The following is a 25,523-nucleotide window of genomic DNA, read 5'->3' as shown; positions in this document are numbered from 1 at the left end:
GCACAATAAATAAGACTGAAAACCACTCTGCCAGGGACAGAAACATCCAGGCACAGACAGGCATTGGGTGGGGATGATACCTGGCACACAGACCCAGATGAGCCCCACAGCTCTACCCCTTCTCAGCCAATTTAGTATTCCACAGGTGCACAAACACTAAGCCCATATGGTGTAGCTCTTACTGAACTTAGAAAACTCATTGCCAAGACTATTTCTTCCTCCTGCCAAATGCCATCACATTTTTTGTGTTTATGTATATGCCACCTTCAAAAGAAAAGCTCTCCTTAATAAGGGAAAAGTTTGTTTATGCAGGTTTGTTTTGTTTTTAAATAGTTATCCTTTTATAGCTATAACCTCAATACCAATTAGTCAAGAGTATCAGCAAACCTGAAATATTAATCACAGGAAAGTTTACTTCTAATACAAAACAGCAAAAGCCAGTCTACCTAATCTCCAAAATGCAATCCTTAAGTACACACATGCAACTAAAATTACTAGAAAAACATTCTTACCTTTTCCTTTGAAGAAAAATAGCAAGGTACACAGAAATGCTGTTACAGAGGTTCCTTTTTCCATAGGGTTTGGACAGACCTTCCCTAGCAGGAAATCCTTAAATAAAGCCTGGAGCCTGCCTGGGCAGCACTCCTGCATGAGGAGCACAGAGCAGCCTGCTGGATTTGTAAAGCTGAGCTCAGCTGCCTACTGCACCCTCTCAACACAACACCAACACTGCAGCTCCCAGCTGCAGCTGTAAGAGCAGCAAATCAGTTTCCTGCTTCTTTAACTGATTGACTGATGAGCACTGTAATCAGTAAACAATTTGCACACGGAAACAAGAACACCTGAATGTTCTGACTTTTCTCACTCATTCCTTGAGCTTTGCAATTTGAGACAAAATCACAAATACATGGTATTTTGAATTTTAATCAGTATTACCAGAAACACTGTGTAAAAAACGCACTGAAGAATTAATTTCTTTCCACAGAAATTCTCAACTTCAGTGAAGATTCCTTGCTAGCACTCCAGTGCATACCACTCTGTCAGAAATCCACGACCAAACCATTCATTCAGATTTTTTTTTGCTCTTCTGGATTCTTTTTTTTGCTCTTCTGGATTCACACATAAAAACCCCACAGAGGTGTATGCCTCACTATTTATTCACCTGGATTGTCATACTGATCTTGTAGAGTGACACAGAGGTAAGCCAAATTTAACTGTTCCTTTACACCATAAGAAACTCCGTACAATTCTAATATTAATTAAGCAAGCAGCAGTTTTCTGCACCTGTTCATAGAGCAGAGCAGCCTTACCAATGGACAATCAGCTGTACCACCACTACCAGAACATCTGAATTTCCTGGACAAAGTAAAACTATTAAAATTTTGTCTTCTTACTCCAACATACACAATATTTTCAAGTCTTCCAATACAATACAGATTGAAACTCTCATAAGACACTGGATGCAATTTCCAATTTGACTTTTTTAAACTCAAAGACTAAATAGTTGACTGCAAGTCATTCAAAAACCACCATATTTTAGAACCATTTTTCTGTTTCTACACACAATCCATCTCCTCATCAATAACAATCTTTCACTAGGATGTAGAAATCAGTTTCTAAATATTTAATTATAACTGGAAAAAGATTACAAAATACAAAGTTTGATTGTACTTGAGACTAGAGAAAAGTACTACTTTCATTTTTTCATTTCCTTCGAATTCGAGAAAAAGTAACAAGCAAACAAATGACAACAAAACCTAACAGATGTATGAACTAGTTTCACCAATAAAGCTTGGAAATTCAGAAAGGACTTCACCACATAAATGTCAGTGGCTGAACCTGGCAGAAGCCACTCCCCAGAGAAGTGCTGCATTCCTAGAATGAACTAATGCCCTTCAGTAACACAGAAGATCAGTCACACAGGCAAGGCAGGACTTAGAAGAGACCAAGGATTAGCATCTCCAAACACTGGAGTCAAACGAAGCAATTTGGCTCCCGTGTCAATTCAGAGCTCATCATGTTTTGCAGGGTCCAGACTGGGTTTGATGAAGACTCCCTCCATGGCTTTCCAGTAGTTGTGGTGGTTGGCAGCAGGCATGCCGTGCACCTCCCGCTGGCCCCTGATGGGGTGCCCGTACTGCTCCCCCGTGATGGACAGGAACACCTCCGTGCCCACGTGCCTGAAGCGCACGGCATCCTCCCGCTCCCAGTAAGTCCCACTGCACTGCACAATCCAGAAATCCAGGTCATCGCCTTCGCCATCGTCCCCAAAGGCACTGACTTCCTGTTAGAGACACAAGCCTCCTGAAGTGAAAGGGTAAGCAGACACCTCCAGGACACACAAACATCAAGCGCGGTCAGCAGGGTTAAAGGCAGGGATGGGGAAAGAAGTGTTGCTGTATTGCCTTGCCAACAGCTACTGAAGCCAGAAGCAGTAAGGCTCTACCAGACAATCTGAACACAAAGTGCCAACAAACTCCAACCTGTCATCTGAGCAAAAAGTGCTGAAAAAACTCCAAACAAAACAAAACCCCACAATGACAGTTGAACATTCTTACCTTAATGACAATATATGAAGTATCTACAGTGAAAATGAAACTCAGGGATGGTTTCAGAGTCAATCTTTCCCTTAAACAACTGTTTTGAAACGTTATTTTTCCATCGCTTCTTTTAATAATCAGATTATTGAGACACCCTACATAGAACTGAACCTTATTGTTTCAGCCACTTTACTCATGGTGAAAGAAATTTTTTCCACAAAGAGTCAGAGCTTCCAAGTTTGAATGTAACAACCTATCTACACAGCCTGATGGAAGACTGAGATGACTAACAACAAAAATCTTCCAACAACTACATTATTTAGAAGAGATTTTCCATCTTGGAGAAGTATTTGTTCTGGGGCTGAATTACAGTTAGAAATTATCCTCTTCTAGATATGTACAAAATTATAATTAAGTATGATTGCAAGAGCAGTTCAGTTTTCCTGTGGAAGGAGGACAGAAAAATAGGAACAGTGAAATGAAACAGGGATAGCAAGAAGACAACTGAGACTAATAGACTGGATCACCAAGGAACATGGACATAGGAATGCCTAATGTTATAACACATGAGTAATTGCCAGGCTCTAGAGCAATCTTCACAATGTTGAGGGAGATACTCAATCCCCTGCATCTAGAAAACACCAAACATTTCAGCCTTCCCAGCAGCAGCGGTGCAGAAAAAGAAAAAAAAAGCAGATTTGTTAAAAGTACTGTGAAATACCAATGCTGGCAGCTACTATATTACCCTTGTCAAGAACTGAAATACATAATTTTAAGATGCAGAAAAGCCTACACTTGAATCTGGATATGCACAGACATACTGCTTCTGGCAGCTGGTACTCAAGCCTGATTCTCCAAAAACCCAAGTAACTGGAGAGACTATTGTCAATAGCATGCATTACTTGTACAAAAGCTTAAGATTTAAACCAACTCACTTGGTTATTGGAGAGTGGTGATGGGAAGTGATGAGTGTGCAGATTTTTCCCAGTGTTAACGTGGGTGAGGCGTATGGCTTGCCCACATTTCACTGGTGTCCCACGCTGGCAGCTGCTGTCACTCTTCCCACGGATCCGCCAGTAGCTGTTGGCATCATCTGAAGCTTCAACTCCTGTCACTGACTGCTGCCCACTTCCTGTTTGAGTAAAATCAAATGACACCAGACTTATCCCCCTTCCCCAGTTCAAAAAGACGCGAGCAAACTACAGAAATTTGCTTTAATGTTGTCATGCCTTCACGTTAACGAGGTGCTTAATTCTCCCAGTCCATTTACTGACTGCAAAAGGAATGCAGGTACCAAATCATCTTTCAGATGGAAGCAGTGAAACACAGCATGTGTTAGCAGATGCCAACTGTCAAAGTTCATGGTGAACACAAGAAAAAAATCTGATCCGTGACAGGTACTATTCACACATCCCACCTTTATCAAAAATACCATCAACGTCTTCGTGTTCCCCATCAGACCAACACCTCGCTGCCAAATGGGCAAGATACTGCTGAGGGCCTTGACACAGAGCAGGGCTTACCTCAGGGACAAGGGCAAAGCGCTCCTGTCACATCCAGCCTCCGGGCCCCACAGAGCAGCTGACACATCTTCCTGTCCCACAGGCTCGGCCTCCCCCCGCCCGTGCCGTGTCCCCAGCCCACCCCTACACCCATCCCTGGCCCGCCGCTTCCTCGGCACCACGGAGAGAACCTCGGGACACTCCAGCGTCCTCCGCCTCCCCACAGCCCTCACTGCCGCCCACCCCCGCCATTTCCCTGCCAGGCACGACCTGACCCCGCCGCCTCCTCGGCCCCTCACAGCCCCGGCCCCGCCACCGTCCAGCTCCCCGGCCAGGCCTTGCTCACCGGAGCCGTACTTGACCTCGTGAGAGTGGAGCCGCACGCTGTGGCGGGTGTTAAGCAATTTCAGCACCGAGCCGCAAGTCACGGCGCCCGGCGCCGCCTCCCTGCCGTGGCACAGCCAGGCTCCCCCCCCGGAGAGGACGCGGAGGAGAACTGCGGGCGCTGCTCCCTCACGGGGCCGGGCCGGGCCCGGAGCGGTGTCAGCCCCGGCTGCTGGGCACCCCCGGGGCCGCGCTGCCCCCCCTCTGCAGTTTGCCCTTGCTGAGAACGTAGGAGGAGAGGCCAGGTCTGTCGCTGCTACCCTCTGGTCTAACGTGGTCTGGGCTGTATAAAAATTACAGCCAGGTCAGGCTGAGGGATTGTTAAAGGGCCTCGGCGGAACGCGTGCTGCGGGCAGGACCGTGCAGTTGTGTCAGAGCCGGGGAAGGACACATGTCCTGCCAGAGCCAGAGCGGCCCAGCGGTCAGGCCGGGCACGGGCAGGCTCGGACCGGCCTCGGGAGCCGCCCTTGCCCTGCCCGGGCACTCAGCCCTGCTGCTCCTCTCAGGTCTGCTCCGCCCCGCAGTTCTGGCTCTTAGAATGGAGTAAATGTCTACCCATTTGGGGGATTTACAGGGAAAAGTAACACAGTGTTGAAAAACAAAGGGGAGTCATGGTTGTGAAGGGACTCGGATGATAATACATTACAGCTCTGGTAATTTCTGGATTATATTACAGCTTCTGATTATAGGGCATAAACACTATACAAAGAACTAGCAATGGTTGCTGTAACATTCAGCTGTAGCAATAATGTAACACCTTTCTTTTTGGATCCCAAAATTCACCTTCAGTGCTTCAATCTCTTGCAAAGTTCTTATAACTAAGAGATTATTAAGCTCTATTCTGTAGAAAAAATCTGCATAAATTAACACACATACAGTCCTTTATTGCGTAGTTGTGCAGACTGAAGAAATACTCCCCCCCCAAAAAAAAATCTCAATAAGAGGCAGCCATTGGCAAAGGACACTTGAACTCCTACACAGTTCTTTTTCCTCTGAAACTGCTCAGTGGGTTGACCCATGTACCACATCACAGCCGTGTGCAAGTCCCATGTAAAACTGTGACTAATTTAAAGTAATTCAAAAGAGCAAAAGATTTTGATCTTAGTGGCAAGGAAACAGGTAGAAGGGATCCCATCTTGGGACTTACATCTTTGCAATAATGGTATTTTGTCCTTGCAGCAGCAAAGAACTAAAACACTGTACTTGATATTACAAGATGATTTAGAAAGCACACTAGTGTTGCTGGGTAGTGCAAACATCATAAGATGCTCAGCTGACTCTCTCTTCCACCACTCCTGAAGCTGCAAGGTTTTTCCTGCCCATGTGATACCACTCAATCAAATGCTCAGTTTCTTTGTGCTGGCTTTGGCCTGTTTTCCATAGCTATACCTACATTTGAGAAAAATCTCTGACTTAAGTGCCAGGCCAGCATTAAAACAAGCCCAAGTACTAAACACAGGTCACATATATTCATGTCTATACACACACACACACACAATTTGCTTTCTTCAGGACTTAAAACTCAATTCACAGTGCTGGAGGTATAAAGCTTTATTCACAGAAAAGCAAAAGCTTCCCCACTGATAGTCAAATGTCATATTTTTATGTCATTCTAAGCAGCTTTGCTGTTCTAACTAAGACAGCAACAACCAGTTTCCTGATGCCAGTTTGCAGGAGGCTCTTGGCAATGCCAGGGCAGCCCTGGTTCTCGGTGGAGGCAAGTTGGGTCTGGGAGCTGTCCTGTGCTTTTCTGAATTTTGGGAGGCGCCAGCCACTCGGGGTCACAGGCACCTGGACACAAATGCTGGCCTTTTTCCATGGGAAACAAAACTCACCAGCCCAGTACTGCTTCTGTTGTTATAACTGGGGCAAAACCAGATGTCTGTGGTTGCCATTTTAGCCGTGCAAAATCAATCATATGGGGCTTTAGCTGGCACCTGTCTGTCTTTCTGGGAGGTCGCTCAGTCTCGGTGCATTCAGTGCCGTTTACACGGTGCTCCCTACAATGCTTTTCAGTCCCACTTTAGAAACATAATTGGGTTAGAACGGTTGCCAACAAAGAGCCATCAATGCCTAACACCCACGGCAATTAACAACCACCTCATTGCCACACGGCCCTCTGTTGTTTCCGGTAGATTGCTGTAAGCTCCAGGTGAAATTGCCTCAGAAATTATGTGGCTTCACCTTGGTCATGGGAACATCAACTTTTTTTGGTAGGAATCCCTTTATCATTCTTGTTTATGCACAGAAACAAAATAATTCAACGGTGCTGTAAAAGGGGAGAATGTAAAATGTGGCTACAAAGCCTTCAATCACTCAAACTCCCCCCCCTTATGCACAAGTGATTTTCAAGCATTTTGGAAACTCCTACCGTTTCCATCAGGTGCAGCTGGAGGAGTGCCAAACGCTTTTAGCATGCGGGAATGAAAAATCTGTGGCTCAAGGAAATTTCAGAGGGTGTATGCTTACCCAAAGCAACAGATTATAGAAAAAGAATATAGTTTTTATATTGGCCTTTGTTTAAGATGCTTTAAACTTTCTGTTTGCTTTGCATGACTGGAGCAGTCATTGACAACAAGACAGCAGAGCTGGCAACTCCTGGGTGTGACCTACACCCCAAAATGTACTGGTGCATCTTTTGGTACAGACAGCCCTTGATTTATGGAGAACACTGCAGCAACACCCGGGCTCTTTCTCAGACCAACACAAACCTCAGGCAAAACAGACAGGGACAGTTCTGAAGCCTTTAGTACCTGGTACAGAAACAAGCCCACCTGAGCTCTTCCATTGGCTTTTCTCTGCATCTGGTCCCTTCTCTGATGTCAATAAAGATGAATTGTACTGAACTCAACAGAGTAGCTGTAGACAATCAGGTCTGCAAAGATTCTGTGCTTTTTCTGTGTCCTTCTTTCACTCCACACTGAGGAACAGCTGGTTATAAACCTCACTTCAGATGAAACATTTGTCCCCACTGGCATGCCTTACAACAGAGCTCTTCCAACTGTGACCCCTAAGCCTCACACAAACAGTGAACAGGAGTAATAATGACAGAATGTGTCACCTGGGGAGAAATCCAAGTGATAAAAAATGGCTTGCCAAAAATGTATACAATTCCAGTTTCTTATCACTCAACCTAAGCTGTTTAAGGGTTAGATAACCAAAATACTTTACTCAGATTTTTGCATTCAGTAGATATAAACGTAACATAAGAATAAGCAGAGTAAGTAAATAAGCAGAAGACATTTGACACAAAAAGTATTAACATATACATATTTACATATTTAAATTGAATATTTTTTTCATCTGGGGGAGAAGATTTGATATTTTCTAATTGCTGTCTTCTATTTCTAGTCTTTGAGGTAGAGAAGGTTTCCTGGGAAGTTCTGCAGTCCTGGCAATGTGTCTGCCACTGTCACCATGTCTCAGCCACTGTCCTGCCTGATGCTTGTCCTTCAAGAGCAGGGGCTCTCCCCTCAGAGTGCCAGAGGAGTTAACCTGCATTTCCATTCCATCAACTGGGATTTTTCACATTTTTCAGTGATGCTGGGAGGTGACAACAATCACTGTGAGTGATCTGCCAGATGAACTTTCCTATGTAGTAATAGTGCTGAGGTGTTACTCATGTTTGCATTAATTCATTCTTTTTTTCCCTTAAGGACCTGCCTCTGGTATCTTTAATTTTTTTAATGACTCCTGATCAACATTTGCAATAATCAATAACTCTGCTTTTGTTTAGACAGTGTAAGTTGAAGCTGAGGAAGTTATTTAGAATTTGTAGGCATGGACTGGAATTGTTGTTTTGATGATCATTTGTTCTATTTTAGAACAAGAATGTGAAAATGCAATGTATGTTGCATCAGTTCAGGCAGCTTTTAAAACAACTTAGGTCTTCATGGGATTTGAAAAAACTTCTAGACATCTGTTTCAGTGGAAGGCAAATATTAATGTCATTCTGAAAATTCCACAGAACATCTATGCATCTTTTATAATAACTTTCAGAAAGGTCAAACTGAATTCCTGATGCAATCAAACAGTTAATGGAATCAGACAGTCTAGGTTTAGCTATTAATGTGCACAGTTAAACAGTACCTATTTTGGACCCATCATTTAATTGCCTAGGAGAAATATTCCCTATCTCAACTCTTTTGTGACCAGGTGGCTTTGTATATTTAATAGACTTCAACATCAGGGAAAAAGGTATCTGGAAAAGGAATGTGCAGGCTTTACATCATCTTAACCCCAGTTAGAAGTCACAGATGCTGTAGCTTAGTTCATATTCAAATATTAATTTTTACCACACATTAGACACTGAAGGAAATGTACCAGAGAGAAAATAACCCTCTGAAAAAAGGGAAAGTGGATAAAAACTCACCATCCATGAGCCACAGTATCACCAAGGACCAGAGGCCTCCTAGGTGCATCAGGAGGGATTTGAGGTTGGTGCTTTTAGCAGTCCTCCATAATTTAATGCCAAGTGTCAAGTTAATGAGAAGGTCACAATGGCAAATTCTGCCTTTCAGCCACCTTGCTAGGACCTCACACCTTGCCAGGCATTATTTTGTGCTGGTGTAAATTCAGGTTTTTCAGACATGGGTGAAGGAAGGAGACAGGTACTGCCTGCCTGTGTCACATCATAACCAGGGAAGCCTTTCACTCTTAGCAGAATGAAATCCCCCAGAGTCTGGGGGTTTCAACCCTTTTTGATGGAGGTTGGAGGAACCTGTTCTATGGATGAAAACCTGTAGTTTAAGCATTTCTACAGAAGCCACTGAACTTCAAAGATTTACAAAACCTCTGAGGCTGGGACAGATAAGAAAATGTTTACGTCGTTTCATTTAAAAAATGGATTTTACTTTCTCTCATTTCAATGCCTTTTAGAGTTCACACTTTCAACAAAATTTCATGCAAGGAAAAGACAGAGTCCTACTGTGCTACCATTGTAATCCCAAATGAGCTAACTAACTGCAGCCAAGGGAACAAGAAAAAGAAAACACTTTTTTATGTCAACGTGTAAACAGATGCCTTGTTGGAAGCAGTAATTGTTAGAAAACACTTTTGTGAAATACAGGAAGCCTCAGCATTTCTACTGATTAACTCAAAGTTCAGGCAAAAAAAATTCAAGCTCAAAAGCAGGGAAGAACTTGAAGATGGTGAGGGCTCCTGCTGGCTTTTGCAGCTAAGCTGAGGTAGGGCTGTGTTTTTAGTTAAGCTGGAAGATGCAGCCTCTCCTTAGTGCTTGTCCTGGCTTATGCAGCTCCACCAGGAATCCTGGCCAATGTGCCTGTCTTCACTGCAGAGAAGAGGCTGTCCAGAGGAAGTCTGCCTTGCCTTTGAGCTCCAGGTTGAATTTTAAGGGCTTTTCACCTCTGGGCTCTGTGGGGGTCAGCTGCAAGGCTACCCTGGCAGCCAGCTGTGAGTGCAGGCTGCAGAGGGAGCGCTGCTGCTAAGGGCATGTGCCACAGGGGCAAGGTTTGCTTGCTGGGGAATATTTGCTTCCAGTGGCAGGAAGGAGAGCTGGATAAACATATGAAATCAGAAAAGAAAAGCCTCCAGGAAGTGCATTAAATATTTAAGAAGGATGTTACTGTTAATAGCATTAAATGCATACTAAGGTTAAGAAGGCTGAGAAGCCAAGCTTTGTCTAAGATTCTTATGTTGTGCCTCTCACCTGTGCAGAGTCAGGGAGCACTGGCAGTTCTAGAAAAAGGCAGAAAACCCCAGAGTTTGCATTGGCAAAGAGAGGAGGTGCTTATTTTATGATTCATGCCATTACTTCAGAATTGTGCTGACTTCAGCTGTTGCAGAAACAGCACTCATCAGTAAGCGAAGCCTCTTGGGGAACGTGGGCAGGCTGTGACGTTCATCTCCCAGAAGGGGAAGCAAGGAGCAGGTGCACAGATATCCTCTCTGAAATGCCAAGGGCACTGAAAACCTTTACAGAACATCAAAAACTTGTCTGTAACAGAGCCATACAACTATCAAGTAACAGAAAAGCTCACAGGAATTGCCTGAATGAAGATTTAGCAAGTTGTCTACAGCATTTTAGCATGATCTGATTTGAATTTCGTTTCATATAATTCTTTTCTAAGAGAAAATGTCACTGAAGAGGCAGAAGGCTGTCTTCCAGCTCTCACCATCATTTACAGTAGTCATTGCTCATTTACATGAGCAGGGAAGAGCAAGAAAGAATAAGTGACAACAGCTGATGTCCCCTCTTGGTGCAGCAGAAGTCTCCTGTGCTCCCAGTGCTGCCCATTTTGGGGCCTGTAGGAACCAAATTCTACCATGAATAATATTGCTACCACCTATTCTGATTTTATTTTTCTCCTTCAAAGTAGCAAAATAAACTTACAAATTATTGTCCAAAACTTAGCTGCCCCTCAAAGTGCCCTCAGGCTAATGGAAACAAAGTTTGGTAGCAGTTTGCTACATGGACTGCAATTGATGAGAGCCTAAAGATCAACAGGGCTGAAACCTACCTCAACTCAGTGATTCCAAATTCCTTGTTAGGTGACAGATCTGGAAAACCACTACTCCTACAGGTGTTCATGCCCCCAGACAGATGTTTCAAACTTCAGGTGTGAAAAGGGTGCGATTTCCTCAGCTGAAGTGTGCTTCTGTCTCCAAACTGATGGTCCTTGCTTTGCTGAAGATGGTCAGTCTCGGGCTGTGCCTACAAGTCATGTCCTTGACTTTGGGGCAGGGGCTCGCTCGCTGTCTTTTAGGAATTGAACTCTGCTGAAAAAGGAGACACCTGGAGGCTTTGGTTTCTTTATACATTCTTTATACATAAATTAAGCAGCAGGATTGTCAGCCCATTCCCACAGAAACGATCCTTAAAGCCTTTTCCAACCCATTTCACTCCAGCTGCTCTTCCAGGAAGCCGGTGCTTGGCTTGTCAGCTGCTTCTGCACTTACCCCCATGCTGGCACAGGTTCAGAGGTGGAGATCACCATCATCCATGGAAGAGTCTAGTCCCAGTATGATCCCCACCTCCTGGAACAAGTTACAGCAGACATCAAGACAGCTACCCTGGATCCATGCACATGTTACCACGGCACTTCCCAAGCTGCCATTCTCCCTACCTCAAACATGAGCTTGTTGTTTCTCCTGCAATATCAGAAACGGGTGAATGTTTTGGGATAGCACTACAGACCAAGAAGGGGTTGTTCTGCTTAGATACAACTTCATCCTCTTCCACAGGTGAAAAATACAGGCTAACTGTATCTTCCACTCTCCATTTCAAGCTGAGTATTTGGCACTTTCATTCTGGTAGATCCAGAATAGCTTTTCTGCAGTAAGAAAAAGCAGTTTAATGCCAGAACAAATAAGATTCTACATGCAGCCTGATGAAGAACTGGCTGCATCCAGCACTGAATGACAGCATGTTAGAAGCTGCCCTTGGTGAAACTCTCATCTGCTCTCCCTGCCCTTCTCTAGCCCAGCACCAAGAGCCATGGGACATCCTGGCCAGGGTTTGCTGCCCTGCAGCTCTGAAGTCAGACTGAGGGTACCCTGCAGCAAACCAAGGTGGGGAAAACAAGCAAGTGGCTGCTGTGACGGTCCCTGGCTGCAGGGTTACATATCCGTGGCATCAGGGGGATCATCAGTTTTGCGCTGAAGCCAGCGCAGAGCACGGTCTTGCTTGTCCCACCCTGAGCCACAGGCGGGTCTCACCTCGGGAGTCTGGAGCAGCGACCGCCACGGAGAGCGGCGCGGGTGCCCCGGGCGGGCCGTGCCGTGCCCGCGCTCCCGCCGCAGCGGCAGGGCACGGCCGGGCCCCCCGAGGCCGCTCCGTGCCGGCTCTCCCCGGGGACACGGCCCGCTCCCCTTGCGGCCGCGCCCCATGGAGCCGGCATCGGTGGCCCAAAGGCGTCACGGCTGCAGGGTTGCCTCAGGTGATCCGCACCCGTGCCATTTCACCGGGCACCGCGGGCGAGGGTGGGCCCGGGATGGAATTTGACCCTCTGACGCACCCTGCATGGATCGAATCATCCCGGGCAGTCCCCGAGCTTCCGCACGCTGCTCAGCGCCAGCGGTGCACGGTGCACGCCGGGGTTTGGCCCCGCGGGGGAGGGCACGGCTGGGGCTGGCAGGGAGGAGCGGGCAGGGACGGTGCGAGCCCGCCGGCCACACGCACATCCTGCCCCGTGCGAGCCGCGAGACTGCGGCGGGCTCAGCTGGAGCAGGAGGGCTTAGTCAGGGGCTGAGTCACGGCTGGGTTCGCCCGCGGTAAGCCTGTCTTTTCCTGTTTGCCCGAGATCTGCAGGCTGCCGAGTGTTCCGGTTTAACCTCCTGTTACTTTTTTTTTTTTTGCCAGGGATGACATCTAAGGATGCTTCAGGTGAAGTTAATAATAACTGGAGATGACTTCGGCTATTGTCCTCGGAGAAACCAAGGCATTGTGGAGTGTTTCCTGGCTGGTGCGGTGTCTAACGTGTCCCTTCTAGTCAACGGAAGTGCTGCAGCAGATGCAGCCAAGCTGGCAAGGAGGTAAGCTACTTTCTTTAGCTCCTTTGTGGACAGCCTCCACGAAAAACCAAGCCTGGAAAAATTAGTATTTTGTAGCCGCAGAATAAACACTGTATCATAGCTCAGGCTGGTATAAGAAAACTGTATTCAGACACATTTACTAAGACTCCTCATAGTAAAACCAGTGATCTGCTAAGTAATACAGTAATGGTCTTTCTCTAGTATTGGCCACTGTGCCTTTTCTCCCCCTCAGGACAGAAAGCCATTTCCATTTCCATTATTTGACTAGTAGAATTTGGGTTTGTCAGACTTTCTCCTTCCACACTTCTAAAAATGCATCATCAGAAGGAAAGTACACATTATGTACCTAGACCAATCTGCTACCCCTAAAAGTATAAGAGCATAAAAGCACAAGTCTTTAAATCTCATTTGATTGATCCATTTCACCCAGGCTGAGCACGAGGTCAGCCAGGCTCATTGCAGAATCAGGCAAAGGCTGTGATTCTGCAAAGGCTTATTTATAAAACTGGGCAGTGGAAAACTTGACTTTTCCCCCACCCTGTAAAACTTTTTAAAAAAGCACAGCAATATTTCTATTAATTCTGTCCTTAATAAACATATCTGCAAAAATGCATACATAATAAAAGGGACAATACCTTGTACCTGCCACCTTTACTTCTTCACCAACTTCAGAGGCTGCTGGCATAGGTAGCTCTGCAGTGGATTAAATGCTATGTGGAAGTCTCATGGTCTAGTCCAGCAAATCCTTTAATAGGAAGCATTATTTGTGTTTAGGAGGTAAAACCCAGCTAATGCTTCAGCTCTGGTGTGGGCAGGTGCTTGGAAGTAGGAATATCTCCTGAAAGAGAGAACATCAGGGTTGAGAAACAATTTAGAACAGCAGAAAAGGAAAGGAGCTGTACTGCTGCTAAGTGAACTGAGACATTCTGCTTCAAGCACAGCTGCTGAGTTTCATGAGAGTCCTGCTGACCTTGTTCTCACTGAGCATCTCTCCTCAGTTTGCTGTGGTTTTAGGGGTACTTGAAAATTGCTGATAGCTTCTTTGGAGTAGGGTGGTGGAGGAAAGCCAGGGTGCTGTGCTAGTGGAAATCTAGTCTGTAAAAAGGCTAGAGATTCCCCACAAACATCGAGGGAGGAACTGCCTGGGAATGAGAAGGGGAGAGGCACAACACCAGTAAGATTCCTAAAATCCTATTAGTAAATGAAACATAGAACAGAGATAAAGCCAGCACATCTCTCAGACACACAGGCACTGTGAAACCCTTTAAGCCCCAGTGGTGTGGTAATGTTGTCAGCTATTTTAGCCACGGTCTTTAGCAGGCTTTTAAAATAGAATCCACCTGGCCTCATTTCCATGGCCAGGAAGTAGGCCATGTAATCAGGGGTTTGAAACCCATCTTTGAATCCAGGTCATGACACTGGTGCTGCCAGCTGATATGGGTGTGAAAAGCCAGGTTGGAGGGCAGGGGACAGCAGAGGCTGCAGCCTGCTGCTACAATTTGATTTTTTTTGGGAGGGAATGTAATTTTGAATTGTTAGTGTGAATGAAATGGATTTAAATCAGTTTCTGAGCATATAAGCAGGGTGACTTTGGGAATGTCTGCCAGCTCTGAAGATCAGCAGCCCAGGTGCTCCAGTTCCTCCTTTGTGCAACTCCCTGCAGGTGTATTCACCCTACCCAGCCCTGGCAGGAGCATTAGCAGGTGTGGAGAAGAGGTTTCCTCATGTTGTAATGCAGGCCCAGCTAATTGGCACCTGTGTGTGTAAACAAACCCTGTGTCACCCCGAGATGTTTGTTCATGTTACAAAGGCTGATGCAAACTCTCTCTACCCAGATGACAAATAGGTCACACTTGCTAGAAATGTCATTGAGGTCTCATCTTGTGGTGCAGAAATGGGAAAGTGTCACTTGCTTGACTGCCTTGGCAATATTCCCTCTTTCCCCTGCTTGGTGACATCTCCCATCCCACTGTAAATATTGAGGCTTTTTATACTATGGGATGAAAGTCTGCCTGCTGGTTTTTTTCTCCTCATGTTTGTCTTCCCCTATTCAGCCTTGACCAGTGCCATAAGCAGGAAGAGTGGATCTATCCCCAGCTGAGAGAAGAGGCTTGGAGCAAGTAGCTTTTCCTTTCTTGGGGCACATTTCAGTGCTGTGGAATTTGGTCTTTCACACACATGGTGCCAGGATTGTCAGAATGATGGACTGCTTTTATGGCTTCTTGATAAACTGTCTATTACATGATTGCTTGTAACTGCAAGTCTTAAGCTTTCACTCCTCACCTGGTTTTAAGTTAATTGGACACAGGCAGAGTTAATTAATAAGTAGACAACTTTTCCTTCCTAAGCACCTCATGCTGCCCTACAATGTTAGGACTCAGTATCCTTAAGAAAGGAACACAGTTCCTCTGAAATGTCTTTCTTCCTTTCATTTTCATAATAATCCTGTAGTTTCTGGGTATACCATCTGTTGCCCTAAGTGTTGATTAAAAGCCTTGGCAGACATGTGATGATAGTCAGCAGATCTTTGTAGCAGCTCTAACACAAGGCAACTGCAGAACAGCAGAACTAAGCAGTAAAAAATACACCTTCCTTAACATTCAGGCTCAGCACCTTGGCCTTTCCTCATCCACTGTCACAACTGGGCTGAAAGAAGGGGCATGCTCATTTCTGGCAGCAGAGAAGTTTCAGCAGAGGTCTGATCCATCACCAAATGACAAACCTATTGATAGCATCTGCCAGGGCAGAACATAACCAGAGCAGCAGGTGGGAGAACAGACTGCCATTGTGGGTTGAGGGTTTTTTCAGTAACTCAAAACTTTTCTCTTCATGGGGCCTTGACTGACTGTGATTTCCTGCTTATCCATATAATATAATCTCAATTTTCTACTTAACAGGCCCTGCCTTGAAGTCAGCCAGACTTCCTGGTGATTATTCCAGAGCCTTTCCCTGAAACTGGGAGGGTTATTTTGTAACCTGAAATGAAGAGATGCCTTAATTTTTCCTTGGAGATAGAAATAGAGACATCTAAGACAGTTTGCTGCTATATCCTCCCACCCTTCCCCTTTACATCAAACAGCTCAGGTGTCACTGAGCCTTAGGACCTTTTTCCATTTGTGTCCAAATAGCTTATGAAGAGTGACATATTTTAGAACACAGCCTCAGTCTTCCTGGGTGTTTTTTTGCAGTTTAAATACTGAACATCAGCCAAAGCCCCCACAACATCTGGGTACATGTAACAGAGGGATCTAACAAAGCCACATTTAATTACTCTATGTTTTAACTTTCTTTCCCATCAGCACTAATTGCAAAATGTGTGTGTAAATTGTGACTTAATTCTGACCCTCCTAGTTAACATCTGACTAATTTAGAAATCTCTCATGCCTTCTCATCAACCCTTGTGTGTGACTGTTAATCACACAGCAGACAGTTCCTCTGCTGAGCTGTTTGGATAGGGGTGGGACCCAATCTGAAGCCTTACACTAGAATCCCAGATCACACTGACTTCCTTGGCAGCAGCCCATTTCACTGATGCAAGGCTACAGACACAGGAGCTGCACTTGATGCAAAGATGCAGTGACAACAGAGACCTGGGTCCCTAAGCTGTGTTACAGCACCAGCTCTCAACACTGCAGAGGCTTTAGAGCATTTCTGGCGGAAGAAATAGGTTTTTAGCAGTAATAGAGCAAGAAAATATGCTATTTGATGAAAGACAGGTATTACTGAATGGTAAAAGTGTGTGTGAGAGAGTATACAAATGCCAGCATGAGGAAACTAAGAAGTGCACATTTTTACTCAAAGCCTTGCTTTGTCTGGCTTCAGACACTTGGGTGTTCACTGAAGTGAGATGATGAGATACAGATACTTACACGAGGCTCCAGCTTGGGTCACACTTGGGCTGAAACCTGATGATCAGCAGGTTCCTGGATGACACAAATAGGTGTTGAAGGTGGGATCTGTTTACCCATTAGGGGAAAGGGTGAAGTGCCATGCTTATGCCAGAGCATCCAGCTTTCAGCAAGGCAATTGGAACAGTGCTTGGCAAATCCCACCATTCCCAGAGCCATGGAGCTGTGCTGTGGCATGGCCAGGCAGCACCCAGGACACTGGCACTCATCCACCCAGCACAGTGACTCAGGGCAGTGCCCACCTCCAGGGTCACTGAACAGGGATTGCAGCTGCACATTGCCTCAGCAGAGACATTTATTCAGAGCACTCGTGTGGCAAAACAAGCAACTACTTGAAAAGGAAGCAGTTTAAGCAGTTTAACTTACTGTATTTCCTCTCTCTTTGATAACTGGACTGGGTGTGCTGACTCAGAAATCTTTCCAGGGTGAATTCCTTCTAGCACCTGCTGTAAGGATATTTCCTCCTGCACAAGTCTCTCCTTTTTTTCTCCCCACCTCTACAGAGAATGCTGAGAAGAGACCCACAGAGGTAACAGCCAACTTTCAGTGCAAACAGCTCTCCAGTGCATTGACCTCTGTGGTCTGAACCTCTTCTAGAGCTCTCAAGCAGCTCAGTCTAACTCCTGCTGTAGGAGCACTCACCTGTAGCCAGTGTCCTCTGCCTTTATCAGGAGTGAACTCCTCTGCTAAATCCTGCTTCATCTCTGCATTCCCTGGGCACTGGAACAGACTTGCAAACTCTCCAAACAGATGGGAAGGGTCATTGCAGCTTAAAAAGAGTCTCTAAAAAAGATTTAGGGACACCAAGTAGATTCTTCACATCATTTTGTTTTGGCAATGGTAGCTGTGTGCAGAAACAAAACCGTTGCCTGAAGCCCAATGCCAATCCTTTTATTTTGTATCTTGTGTGAGCAATTAGCAGTTAATGACCAGCAGTGACCAGCAGGGCTCACCCTGTCCCATCTGGAAAGGGCTTGGGCAGAGGAGTGTGAGGCCAAACCCACAACAGCTGAGCTCTGGTCCCAGGGCAGCATCACATGCTGTGTAAGCTGCTTGAGCTGCTGCTCCCTGCTTCAGTATTTCAGCCAACAAATTAGCAGCTATTTTACAGTCTTTTGAAAGATGTGGGCAACTACAAAGTATATTTCTGTAGCAGAAACAATCATATGTGCTCTGAAAAGTGGGGCCTTTTAGGATTTTGCTGCACCTTGACTTTTCTCCCTGCGAGCTTGCAGTAGAACTCTGCTGTACCTCCTGATCTGTCCTTCTCCTTACAACCCTCCAGCATGCCTTCTTCTGTGCACCCCCCACAGATGAATATTTCTGAACAAGTTTCTCATGTGCAGCACTTTGAGTTTTGCTTTCAGTGCCTCAGTCCCAGAGCCATTAAACACAAGCAGTTACTCTGCAGATGCCTCAGCATGCACAGTCTGTCAAACCAGGACTGACTCCACCAGAAAACTATTAAGATATTCAGCTGGTGTTAGGCAAGGCTCTGAAACATGCTCTAATGTTACAGTCAGGGTCTCCTCTTACCCAGGGACAAGGCCAGCTCTCTCTGCACTTCCACATTGTGCACATTCCCCAGCTCTGGGGCTGGGTTTGGCCCTGGCCAGGAGCTGCTCTCATGTTCCTCAGGGCAGCCCTTGGCTCCTTGGTGTCCCACACCTGTCAGAAGCTCCTGGAAACAGCCTCCCTCACAGCATTTGAGGCATTGCACAATTGGAGGCAGTTCATTTGATGCTCCTGGGAGACAACACTGAGAGGCTCAGCTGTTCATTTCTTGCCCTCCCACAACACATGAGGAAGAGAGTACTCAACAGAAAAAGTCCATCTGCTGATTCATGGTAACACAGGAATCCTTTTTTTCTTGCAAGCAGCACTGGCTGTGGTATAAATAATACTCCAGCTGAGGCAGTAAGAGCTTCCCAGAGACAGAATAAAGAATCTCGGGTGGATTTCTAAAAGAAAACCCAAACAAAACCACAGGCTTCCCCTCTGCCTTTGGACTAGTGCAGGGTGCCCAGCTGGTCATGGATGGAGGGGAACCCTCCTGCCTCAGCACCCCTTGTGCCCTGTGGCTGCCTGCTGTGCTGCCCTGCAGCCTGTCACCCCATCACCCCAGTGACACTCCTCCCACGTGTTGTGTTAGCCAGGAGTTGGTGTGCACATGTGCTCAGGCCCCACTGGGATGAACATTTATCATCAGTGAAACAATCGGGCCCTGCTGCCCAGAAATCACCAGATCAGAAAAGCCAGAGAGGACCTTTATCTCCACTGGAGCTGTTTTGCTCCATTAAACATTCCAGCTCCTTAATCACACAATGGACTAATTTTGTTCCACAGAGCTGTGCATACGATTTAACTCCTAACATTTATGTCTTTGAGAAGTAGCATCTAGCAACTGACTGCACCATCTACCTGGGTCACAAGACATGGAAGAGCCAGGAAAAAAAGGCTTTCAGTCCTTCAAGGGCCAAAGCCTTGGGACCTGAATGAGCTAAATGGCTCTGACTTGGTCCAGTCCCTCCACAGTCCTGTCTGCAGTGGGCTGGTGCTTCACCAGTCAGCTTCAGATGTCAGACAGGGGCAAGGTCTCAGTTTTGCACCCTGTGCCTCAACGGAGATTGTTTTTGTTTTCTCCTTGTGGTACAAGGGCTGTGTCAGGGACAGACCACACCCACTTTTAGCAGCTCCGTGCAGAAGTTCCAAGAAGGATTTAAAGCATCACAGACTTGTTGCCTTGAAATTCACTCTGCACCATGACTCAGACTGGGCAGCACAGATGGAACATTGCAGCTCTGTCATCCACTCACCGGGTCAGCCAGAGGCCACGGCTTGTCTTGGGAAAACTTTCAAAGCATCATTTTGGCTACTGATTCTGAGGATTTCCAGAAATGCTAATGAGACCCAGCACAAATCCAAGCATGCACAAGTCCTGTTCTCATTGTAGGGGAATCCAAGCACAGACCAAGAAGGAAACACCAGCACTCTGCTGAGCCCTGAGGGCAGCTCTGCAGCCACACCAGCTCCATAGTTCCTTTTCTTTTTTTCCAAGAATCTTACAGTGTGCAACTGGTAATCAGTCATACCCCTGTGACTCCCTAGCCAGGCTCTGCACCTCACTGTGGCCTCCTTGCACTACTCCTGCTCTGGCTGTGCCAGGGAGATGCTCTGTACAGCCACTCACTGAGTGACTGCTCCTGCAGACAGAAGCCTGGCCACTGCAGGCAGTTCCAGCTGCAGCCCCTTGTATTTACACCTGTAGCCTGTGCTGTTGCCATAACAGCTTCCTTGGGCACTGCTTAGGTATAAATAACTGGATTCTACTGAAGGGCAGCTTTAGGAGTCATCAAGAGAAACTCAAATATCTCATAAATGTACCATCTTTAACAGGGTGAACAACTCAAAGGGATACCTGGCAAGGGCTAGTGGAGCACTTTAGAAAAAGCTGCAAGATCTGGATTTTTCAGTTGGTTATCAGTGACTGCAGTTCCTGCAGTGCAGTTACAGCATTTAGCCCAAGATACCTCGTGCTGGAGCCAGGGTTTGGGGGCACTCACAGGCTGGCCCTGGGTAGAGTGCTCAGGGTTCTTACCTGGAGATGCCTGCTCTGGTTGGGGTCACTCTGCCATCCTTTCTGGCAGAGCAGAGATTCAAAGATGTACTGCAGTGAGTACTGCAACACCTCTAAGATCAGTCTGGTTCTTACACTTTAATCTCCCCCTCTCTGACCGCAGTGAGGGAGGGGCAAAGCTTGGCAGACATTTCACTCTCTTCCAGATACAACATCCCCATAGGCCTGCATGCCAACCTCTCCGAGGGCTCCCCTGTGTGTGAGGTGCTCAAGACAAACTCTTCTCTGCTCAACCAGGATGGATTCTTCCATGGAAAAATGGGATTCAGAACAGCTCTGTCAAAAGGTCTCCTGAATATGTCAGAGGTAGGAGAAAGCCACATACAGTTTGTACCTTCCTGATACAAATCAGCCTGCATTTATCCCTGCATTTATCCCAGATCCCAGCTATGAGTAGGCTTAAAGATGAGCCCTGCTCGTGCTGCCTGTGCAGCTTGAGCTGCTCTGCAGCCTTTGAGAACCCACTCCTCCCTGATTCAGTGCCTGTATACACTGTTAACTATTTATCTGAGGAGGTAGAAGGGGCATTGGGACAGGTTTTTACAAAGAACCTAGAGATCAGTAAAGAGTAAATGACAGAAAAGTCCTAAGTAGGTACCAGGCTTTTCATCAGCTTGTGAGAAGTTTTGGTCCTCTAGGGAGGTGGCTGGTTTTGTCCCATGAGCAAGGATGAACATGCATTTTAAACTGCATCCATTTTAAACAGAAATGGGTGTTCAAATACCCTCTGTCTTCAAAACATCCCCATGAGCAGTGCCACAAAGAGCCCTGTGCCCAAGGAGGCTCTGGGTAGCCCAGCAGTGCTGCACATCCCTGTACACCCACAGCCCAGAGCCACAGCCCTGTACACCCTCTGCTTCCCAGAGCTGGGTCCTGCCTCCTGCCTGTGGGCTCCCTGCAGCCCCTTCACTCACCTGCTCTCAGCCTCTGCCAGGTCTTGCTCTGACCCTTTTGTGCTGCACAGGTGAAGCAGGAGCTAAAGGCCCAGGTGGAGCTGTTCCAAGAGCTGACAGGTCACCTGCCTCCTCACATGGATGGGCACCAGCACGTCCATGTTCTCCCAGGTAAGAAGGAAATCTCAGCACCAAGCAGGTGAGAGAGTGAGCTCAGAGGGGACTCCCCCTGCCACAGCTCCCCCACCACGAGACACCTGCTGGCAGCTGCAGTTTGAGGGTTCCCACCTGGCCCCACAGTCCTGCCCAGACCCAAACCCTGCTTGGAGCCCTGGGTCCTCCCATAGCAGCACCAGGACATGAATGACACAAATGGCCAAGGTTACACCTCTTCCTCCAAGGCTCAGTAATTCTCCTCAGCACCCTAATTCCATGTTCTCACCCACACTGAAGGAGGCAGACCAAAGGCAGCAGCAGACTGGCCAGTTTAAACTGCAATGTTGGAGCTTGCAATAGCTGGTGGCTCTTTCAGGTGCTACAAGAATTCCATCCTGTCCTTTGTGTTCCCACCCCAGTCCCTGCCTGCAGGTCTCAGTTTTAGAGATGAGCAAGGATCTTTTGTCCTTCTTTTGCAAATGAAGTTATTGTGGTACAGAGATGGAAAATGGAGTGAGAAAAGAATGCAGGTTTTCCCACTCCAGTACTAACTGCCTCCAGGTAACATTGCTCTGGCTGTGCAAGGACTTGATGAAGAATTTGTTCCTGACACTGCAGACACCTCTGGTGCACTCTAAGACCAGAGTCACTCACTTAGAAGGGGGCTGGACTAAAGGCTCAGTGCTGAAAGGAAGAATGACAAGGCACCTACAGCAGAAGTTCAGGGAGAAATGTTTCCAGTATAGAAGGTGACTCCCATACAGATGGATTTCAGCAGAAGATAAACCAAATGGAATTTTATTTTCTTAAACACAGAAAGGAAAGAAGCCTCTGTGCTGACAGCTTGCAGGGGACACGAGAAGCTGCTTATCCAACTCCTGACTGCAGTTCTGGTTTTGCTTCCAGAGGTCAGGCATGTCTTTGCAGAGGTGTTAGAGGAATATGGCATTAAGTACACACGTGTGCCCATTGAGCCAGGCCTTCAGAACTGTGACTGGATTCCACCATCCCTGATGGACTTTTACCTGGGAGTAGAAGAAGATTCTTTTAACACAGTGGATGTGTTTACAAAGCATGGAATAAGGTAAGACAGGTATTACTCATCCTTTTTTCTAGTAAAACATTAAGATTGTATCGGTTCCTGATAGCATCTTCCAAAAATGGAACACCATCTTTCTCTTTCCTCTTTGGACTTAGAGAAAGGTTCAGGAGGAGCACAAAAGTGCCTGGGGCACAAGGGCTTAGGAAGTTTTGTTTGAACAGACATGAGTCACTTTCCACTTGAAAAGGAATGTTCTATTCTGCTTCTCAGCCTTTCTAGTGGAGCTGCATCAGCCCAGCATCTGGAATACCAGGAGAAATGCTGCATCAATGCTGGAATTTTAAAAGTATTATCTAAGGAAAGCATTTAAGAACTAATTTTTCATCTTCCTGTTGTAGTAGAGAAAGTTTTAAGTAGCAGGAATGAGACTAATTAGAAGCAGGTATTTGTTAAGGGAAGCTCTGAGAGCTGGTAGCACCACAGCTGTGATCACTGCTGTAAGCAAACAGCCCTTGTCAGTGTCCTGCACCCGAGGGGCCAAACCCTGCAAGCTCAGCCCTTCCCCCAGTAAAACCCTTCTCTTAAAAGCTTGGACAGTGTTTTATGGGTTAAAGGCCTTTCAGTAGAGACCCTTGCAGTCACCTGTCCTTTGGGGCAGATGTCATTACTTCCTCAGTCCACTGGAAACATTATCTTCTGGGATTTTTTATTTTTTTGGTATCCCCTTCTCAAGAACAGCTGAGCTGGGCTCTTCTGTGATCATTGAGATAAAGACTCCAGCCTTGATTTCTTCTGAAAACATTTTCATTCTGCCCTCACGTGCAGTGTCTCAGCTCTCCTGGACTTGTCCAGGCCACACTTAGAACTGACACAGCCAGACTTGAACAAAGAATGTGTGAAGCTAAGAACCAGCATGTAGGTGGTGTCCTCTAGGAGTAACATTTTGTCCAGTCATTATGGTTCTTTGATGTATTTTGGCAGAATTCTTTAGCTGCGTGGTTGCCATTTTATTTCAGTCACTTTTGTTTCTACTTAGCTGAGGGTTATTATTCAGGCTTAATTAATTTTGATAGTGTGGCATTTCTCAGTGTAGCACTGCTCTTTGCTTTTATTTGGTACAGTAGAATGTACCTGTGAGCTCACAGATGCCAAACACAGTGCTGGGGCTGTGCTGGGCCTTGCTGTTCCTGCAGAACTGCTGCTTGAAATAGGATCCTGGTTTCAGTCGGAAAAAGTCCTGGTTTTACTTTTGTTTATAGTTAAAAGTTTTTTAAAACTCCTCCCAATTTTATATCTTAAATTTTAGGTAAATTTTGATCCCTAATCCACTGGATGTAACACAATTCTCTGCCTGCCTCTTCAGCACTAACAGCAGCGTTCCCTCCTGTGGCTGCAGGTGGCCAGACATTTACATCGGCCTGAGCACCATGGGCAGGAACATGTCTGTGAGCAGCGTCCGCAGCGCCATCGACAGCGCCGTGCTGCAGCTCTCGGCCGGGGCCCCGCGGAGCAGCGCCGCCATCGAGCTGATGGTGCACCCGGGCTACCCCAGCGTGCCCCCCGTCGGGGGCTGCGGGGAAGGACCCGACGACTTCTCACAGTCCTGGGAACGCCTCCATGAGCTCCAGACGTTAATTAAGCCAGAGCTGCAGAGCCATTACAAAAGCAGGAACATTCAGCTGTGTTCATTCAAAGATCTTTAAATAAATGAGCAGACATCCATCCATCCATCCATCCATCCATCCATCCATCCATCCATCCATCCATCCATCCATCCATCCATCCTCTGAAGACAGGCAATTGCTAACATCCAGAGAAACTCACTGTTATCAGTGTCACAGTCCCTGAACAGCTCACAGGAGCTGTGAACAGCCTGGGAATGGACACCACCACCCTGTGAGCAGCTCCAGGCAGTACCCCAGAGCCCCAGCTGCAGTTTTAAGGCCACAACATCTGCTCAAAATGTGCCAAACTCCTCCTGTGACACCCCCTCCACAGTGCCCCAGTGCAGCACACGCTCCCAGGGCTCGGCTCCTGCCAGCAAAGGAGCAGCACAGGGACAGAGCTGGCTGTGACCCTGCAGCACAGCACCCTGAGGGGTCTGAGCCCTTCTCCTTTCAGACTCGACGGCAAAACAAGAGCCCTGCTGGGGAGCGGGTGCTGCTTTGGAGCCCCTCCACTCGTACCTGCTCAGTGACAGTGAGGGCTGCAGGGGCAGGTGAGGGCTGCAGGGACACGTCACCCTCAGAGCCTTCCTCTGGTCACAGCAGTCGGGTCACCTGTGGCCCAGCAGGGTCTGCAGCCACCTCCCGGAGCCGCCTCAGCCCGCAGGAATTGTGTCTGCCTGTTTACGTTGCCTCTTGGTGTTAAGCCCCCCCGTAGCTGTAGCCCTTTTGGAGAGGCTTCTTTTTTGGATGACTTTGCAGGAGCAGCAACTGTTGACCCATCTTCTATTTCAGTAACTGCTGTGTATGAGAGCAGCAGCAACTGCTCCTGCACCACCCACTGCCCCTCAGGAAACCACGAGCACGGCTGTGAGCGGAGAAGGTCCCTGTGTTTGTCCCTTTTATTCCTGTCACCAGAGCATTCAAGGTCCAACAAGTACCAGTAGTGCTGTGTTATGTTCTGAACTGCAGCCCTGTCATTCCTGTAAGGACTTTCACATGGGGAAAAATTCTCTGCACAAGAGTGATCTATTTAACATAATTGGTTTTGCTAACCGTATTTTTTAATATAAAAAATATCAGTATCATCATTATTCTTTTAAATGAAAAATAAACTCAGACCTTTTCTATTGCAAAGCTTCAGGAGGCTTTTGGGTTTAATTACATCTCATCAGTGAACTAATCCCACTCACCTGTCTGCTCCCACGTCGCTGGAAGGGCCTCCCTTTCTGTCATTAATGGGAACTGTCTGACCTTTCCTGTAACACGTGGAAGTTTTTGTCCTGTACAAGCAGGAAATGAAG

The 25,523-nt window shown here is 46.7% G+C and overlaps 2 protein-coding genes and 1 long non-coding RNA gene across 6 annotated transcripts; 1 reads left to right on the top strand and 2 right to left on the bottom strand.

Annotated features, from left to right (window-relative positions):
* Nucleotides 1–904: 904 nt before the first annotated feature.
* Nucleotides 905–6,843, bottom strand: SDF2L1 (stromal cell derived factor 2 like 1). The gene is made up of 4 exons (XM_039724654.1): nucleotides 6,798–6,843; nucleotides 4,389–4,709; nucleotides 3,476–3,672; nucleotides 905–2,284 (listed from the first exon to the last, which is right to left on the bottom strand). Exons 1-4 carry the CDS (start codon nucleotides 6,841–6,843, stop codon nucleotides 2,006–2,008), a joined length of 843 nt encoding a protein of 280 aa, XP_039580588.1. The 3' UTR covers nucleotides 905–2,005.
* An 806-nt stretch (nucleotides 6,844–7,649) lies between these two features.
* On the top strand, nucleotides 7,650–25,362 carry YDJC (YdjC chitooligosaccharide deacetylase homolog). Of its 3 annotated transcripts, none has more exons than XM_039724269.1 (6): nucleotides 7,650–7,991; nucleotides 12,747–12,919; nucleotides 20,611–20,770; nucleotides 21,429–21,528; nucleotides 22,330–22,597; nucleotides 23,952–25,362. In XM_039724269.1, exons 2-6 carry the CDS (start codon nucleotides 12,762–12,764, stop codon nucleotides 24,256–24,258), a joined length of 993 nt encoding a protein of 330 aa, XP_039580203.1. In that variant the 5' UTR covers nucleotides 7,650–7,991; nucleotides 12,747–12,761; the 3' UTR covers nucleotides 24,259–25,362. The 3 variants fall into 3 exon arrangements, with proteins under 3 accessions (XP_039580203.1, XP_039580201.1, XP_039580204.1); XM_039724267.1 differs by lacking the exon at nucleotides 7,650–7,991 and adding an exon at nucleotides 12,422–12,658; XM_039724270.1 differs by lacking the exon at nucleotides 7,650–7,991 and adding an exon at nucleotides 12,428–12,658 and having other exon boundaries at nucleotides 22,420–22,597.
* LOC120509543 lies at nucleotides 8,392–20,601 on the bottom strand. 2 transcript variants are annotated; one of them, XR_005629291.1, is made up of 5 exons: nucleotides 17,194–20,601; nucleotides 16,789–16,842; nucleotides 13,555–13,757; nucleotides 10,906–11,422; nucleotides 8,392–10,690 (listed from the first exon to the last, which is right to left on the bottom strand). It is a non-coding gene; the product is annotated as an uncharacterized LOC120509543 (long non-coding RNA). The 2 variants fall into 2 exon arrangements; XR_005629290.1 differs by having other exon boundaries at nucleotides 16,789–20,601.
* Nucleotides 25,363–25,523: the final 161 nt, after the last annotated feature.

The sequence above is a fragment of the Passer montanus genome, unplaced genomic scaffold, assembly GCF_014805655.1.
Source record: "Passer montanus isolate IOZ18808 unplaced genomic scaffold, ASM1480565v1 scaffold53, whole genome shotgun sequence".
In the NCBI taxonomy this organism is placed as follows: domain Eukaryota; kingdom Metazoa; phylum Chordata; class Aves; order Passeriformes; family Passeridae; genus Passer; species Passer montanus.
The sequence above is the reverse complement of the archived record's forward strand: the minus strand, read 5'-3'. Positions and strand labels throughout refer to the sequence as shown.

Bases quoted from the DNA above. Each gene is read 5' to 3' on its own strand.
- SDF2L1 (XM_039724654.1), bottom strand. From the start codon at position 6,843: ATGCTAAAAGCGTTTGGCACTCCTCCAGCTGCACCTGATGGAAACG. The intron at 4,710-6,797 runs GTAGGAGTTTCC...ATTTTTATACAG, and splicing joins AGCTGCACCTGATGGAAACG to CCCAGACCACGTTAGACCAG. The intron at 3,673-4,388 runs GTGAGCAAGGCC...TTACTCAAACAG, and splicing joins CGAGGTCAAGTACGGCTCCG to GAAGTGGGCAGCAGTCAGTG.
- YDJC (XM_039724269.1), top strand. From the start codon at position 12,762: ATGCTTCAGGTGAAGTTAATAATAACTGGAGATGACTTCGGCTATTGT. The intron at 12,920-20,610 runs GTAAGCTACTTT...ACTCTCTTCCAG, and splicing joins GCAGCCAAGCTGGCAAGGAG to ATACAACATCCCCATAGGCC. The intron at 20,771-21,428 runs GTAGGAGAAAGC...TGTGCTGCACAG, and splicing joins GTCTCCTGAATATGTCAGAG to GTGAAGCAGGAGCTAAAGGC.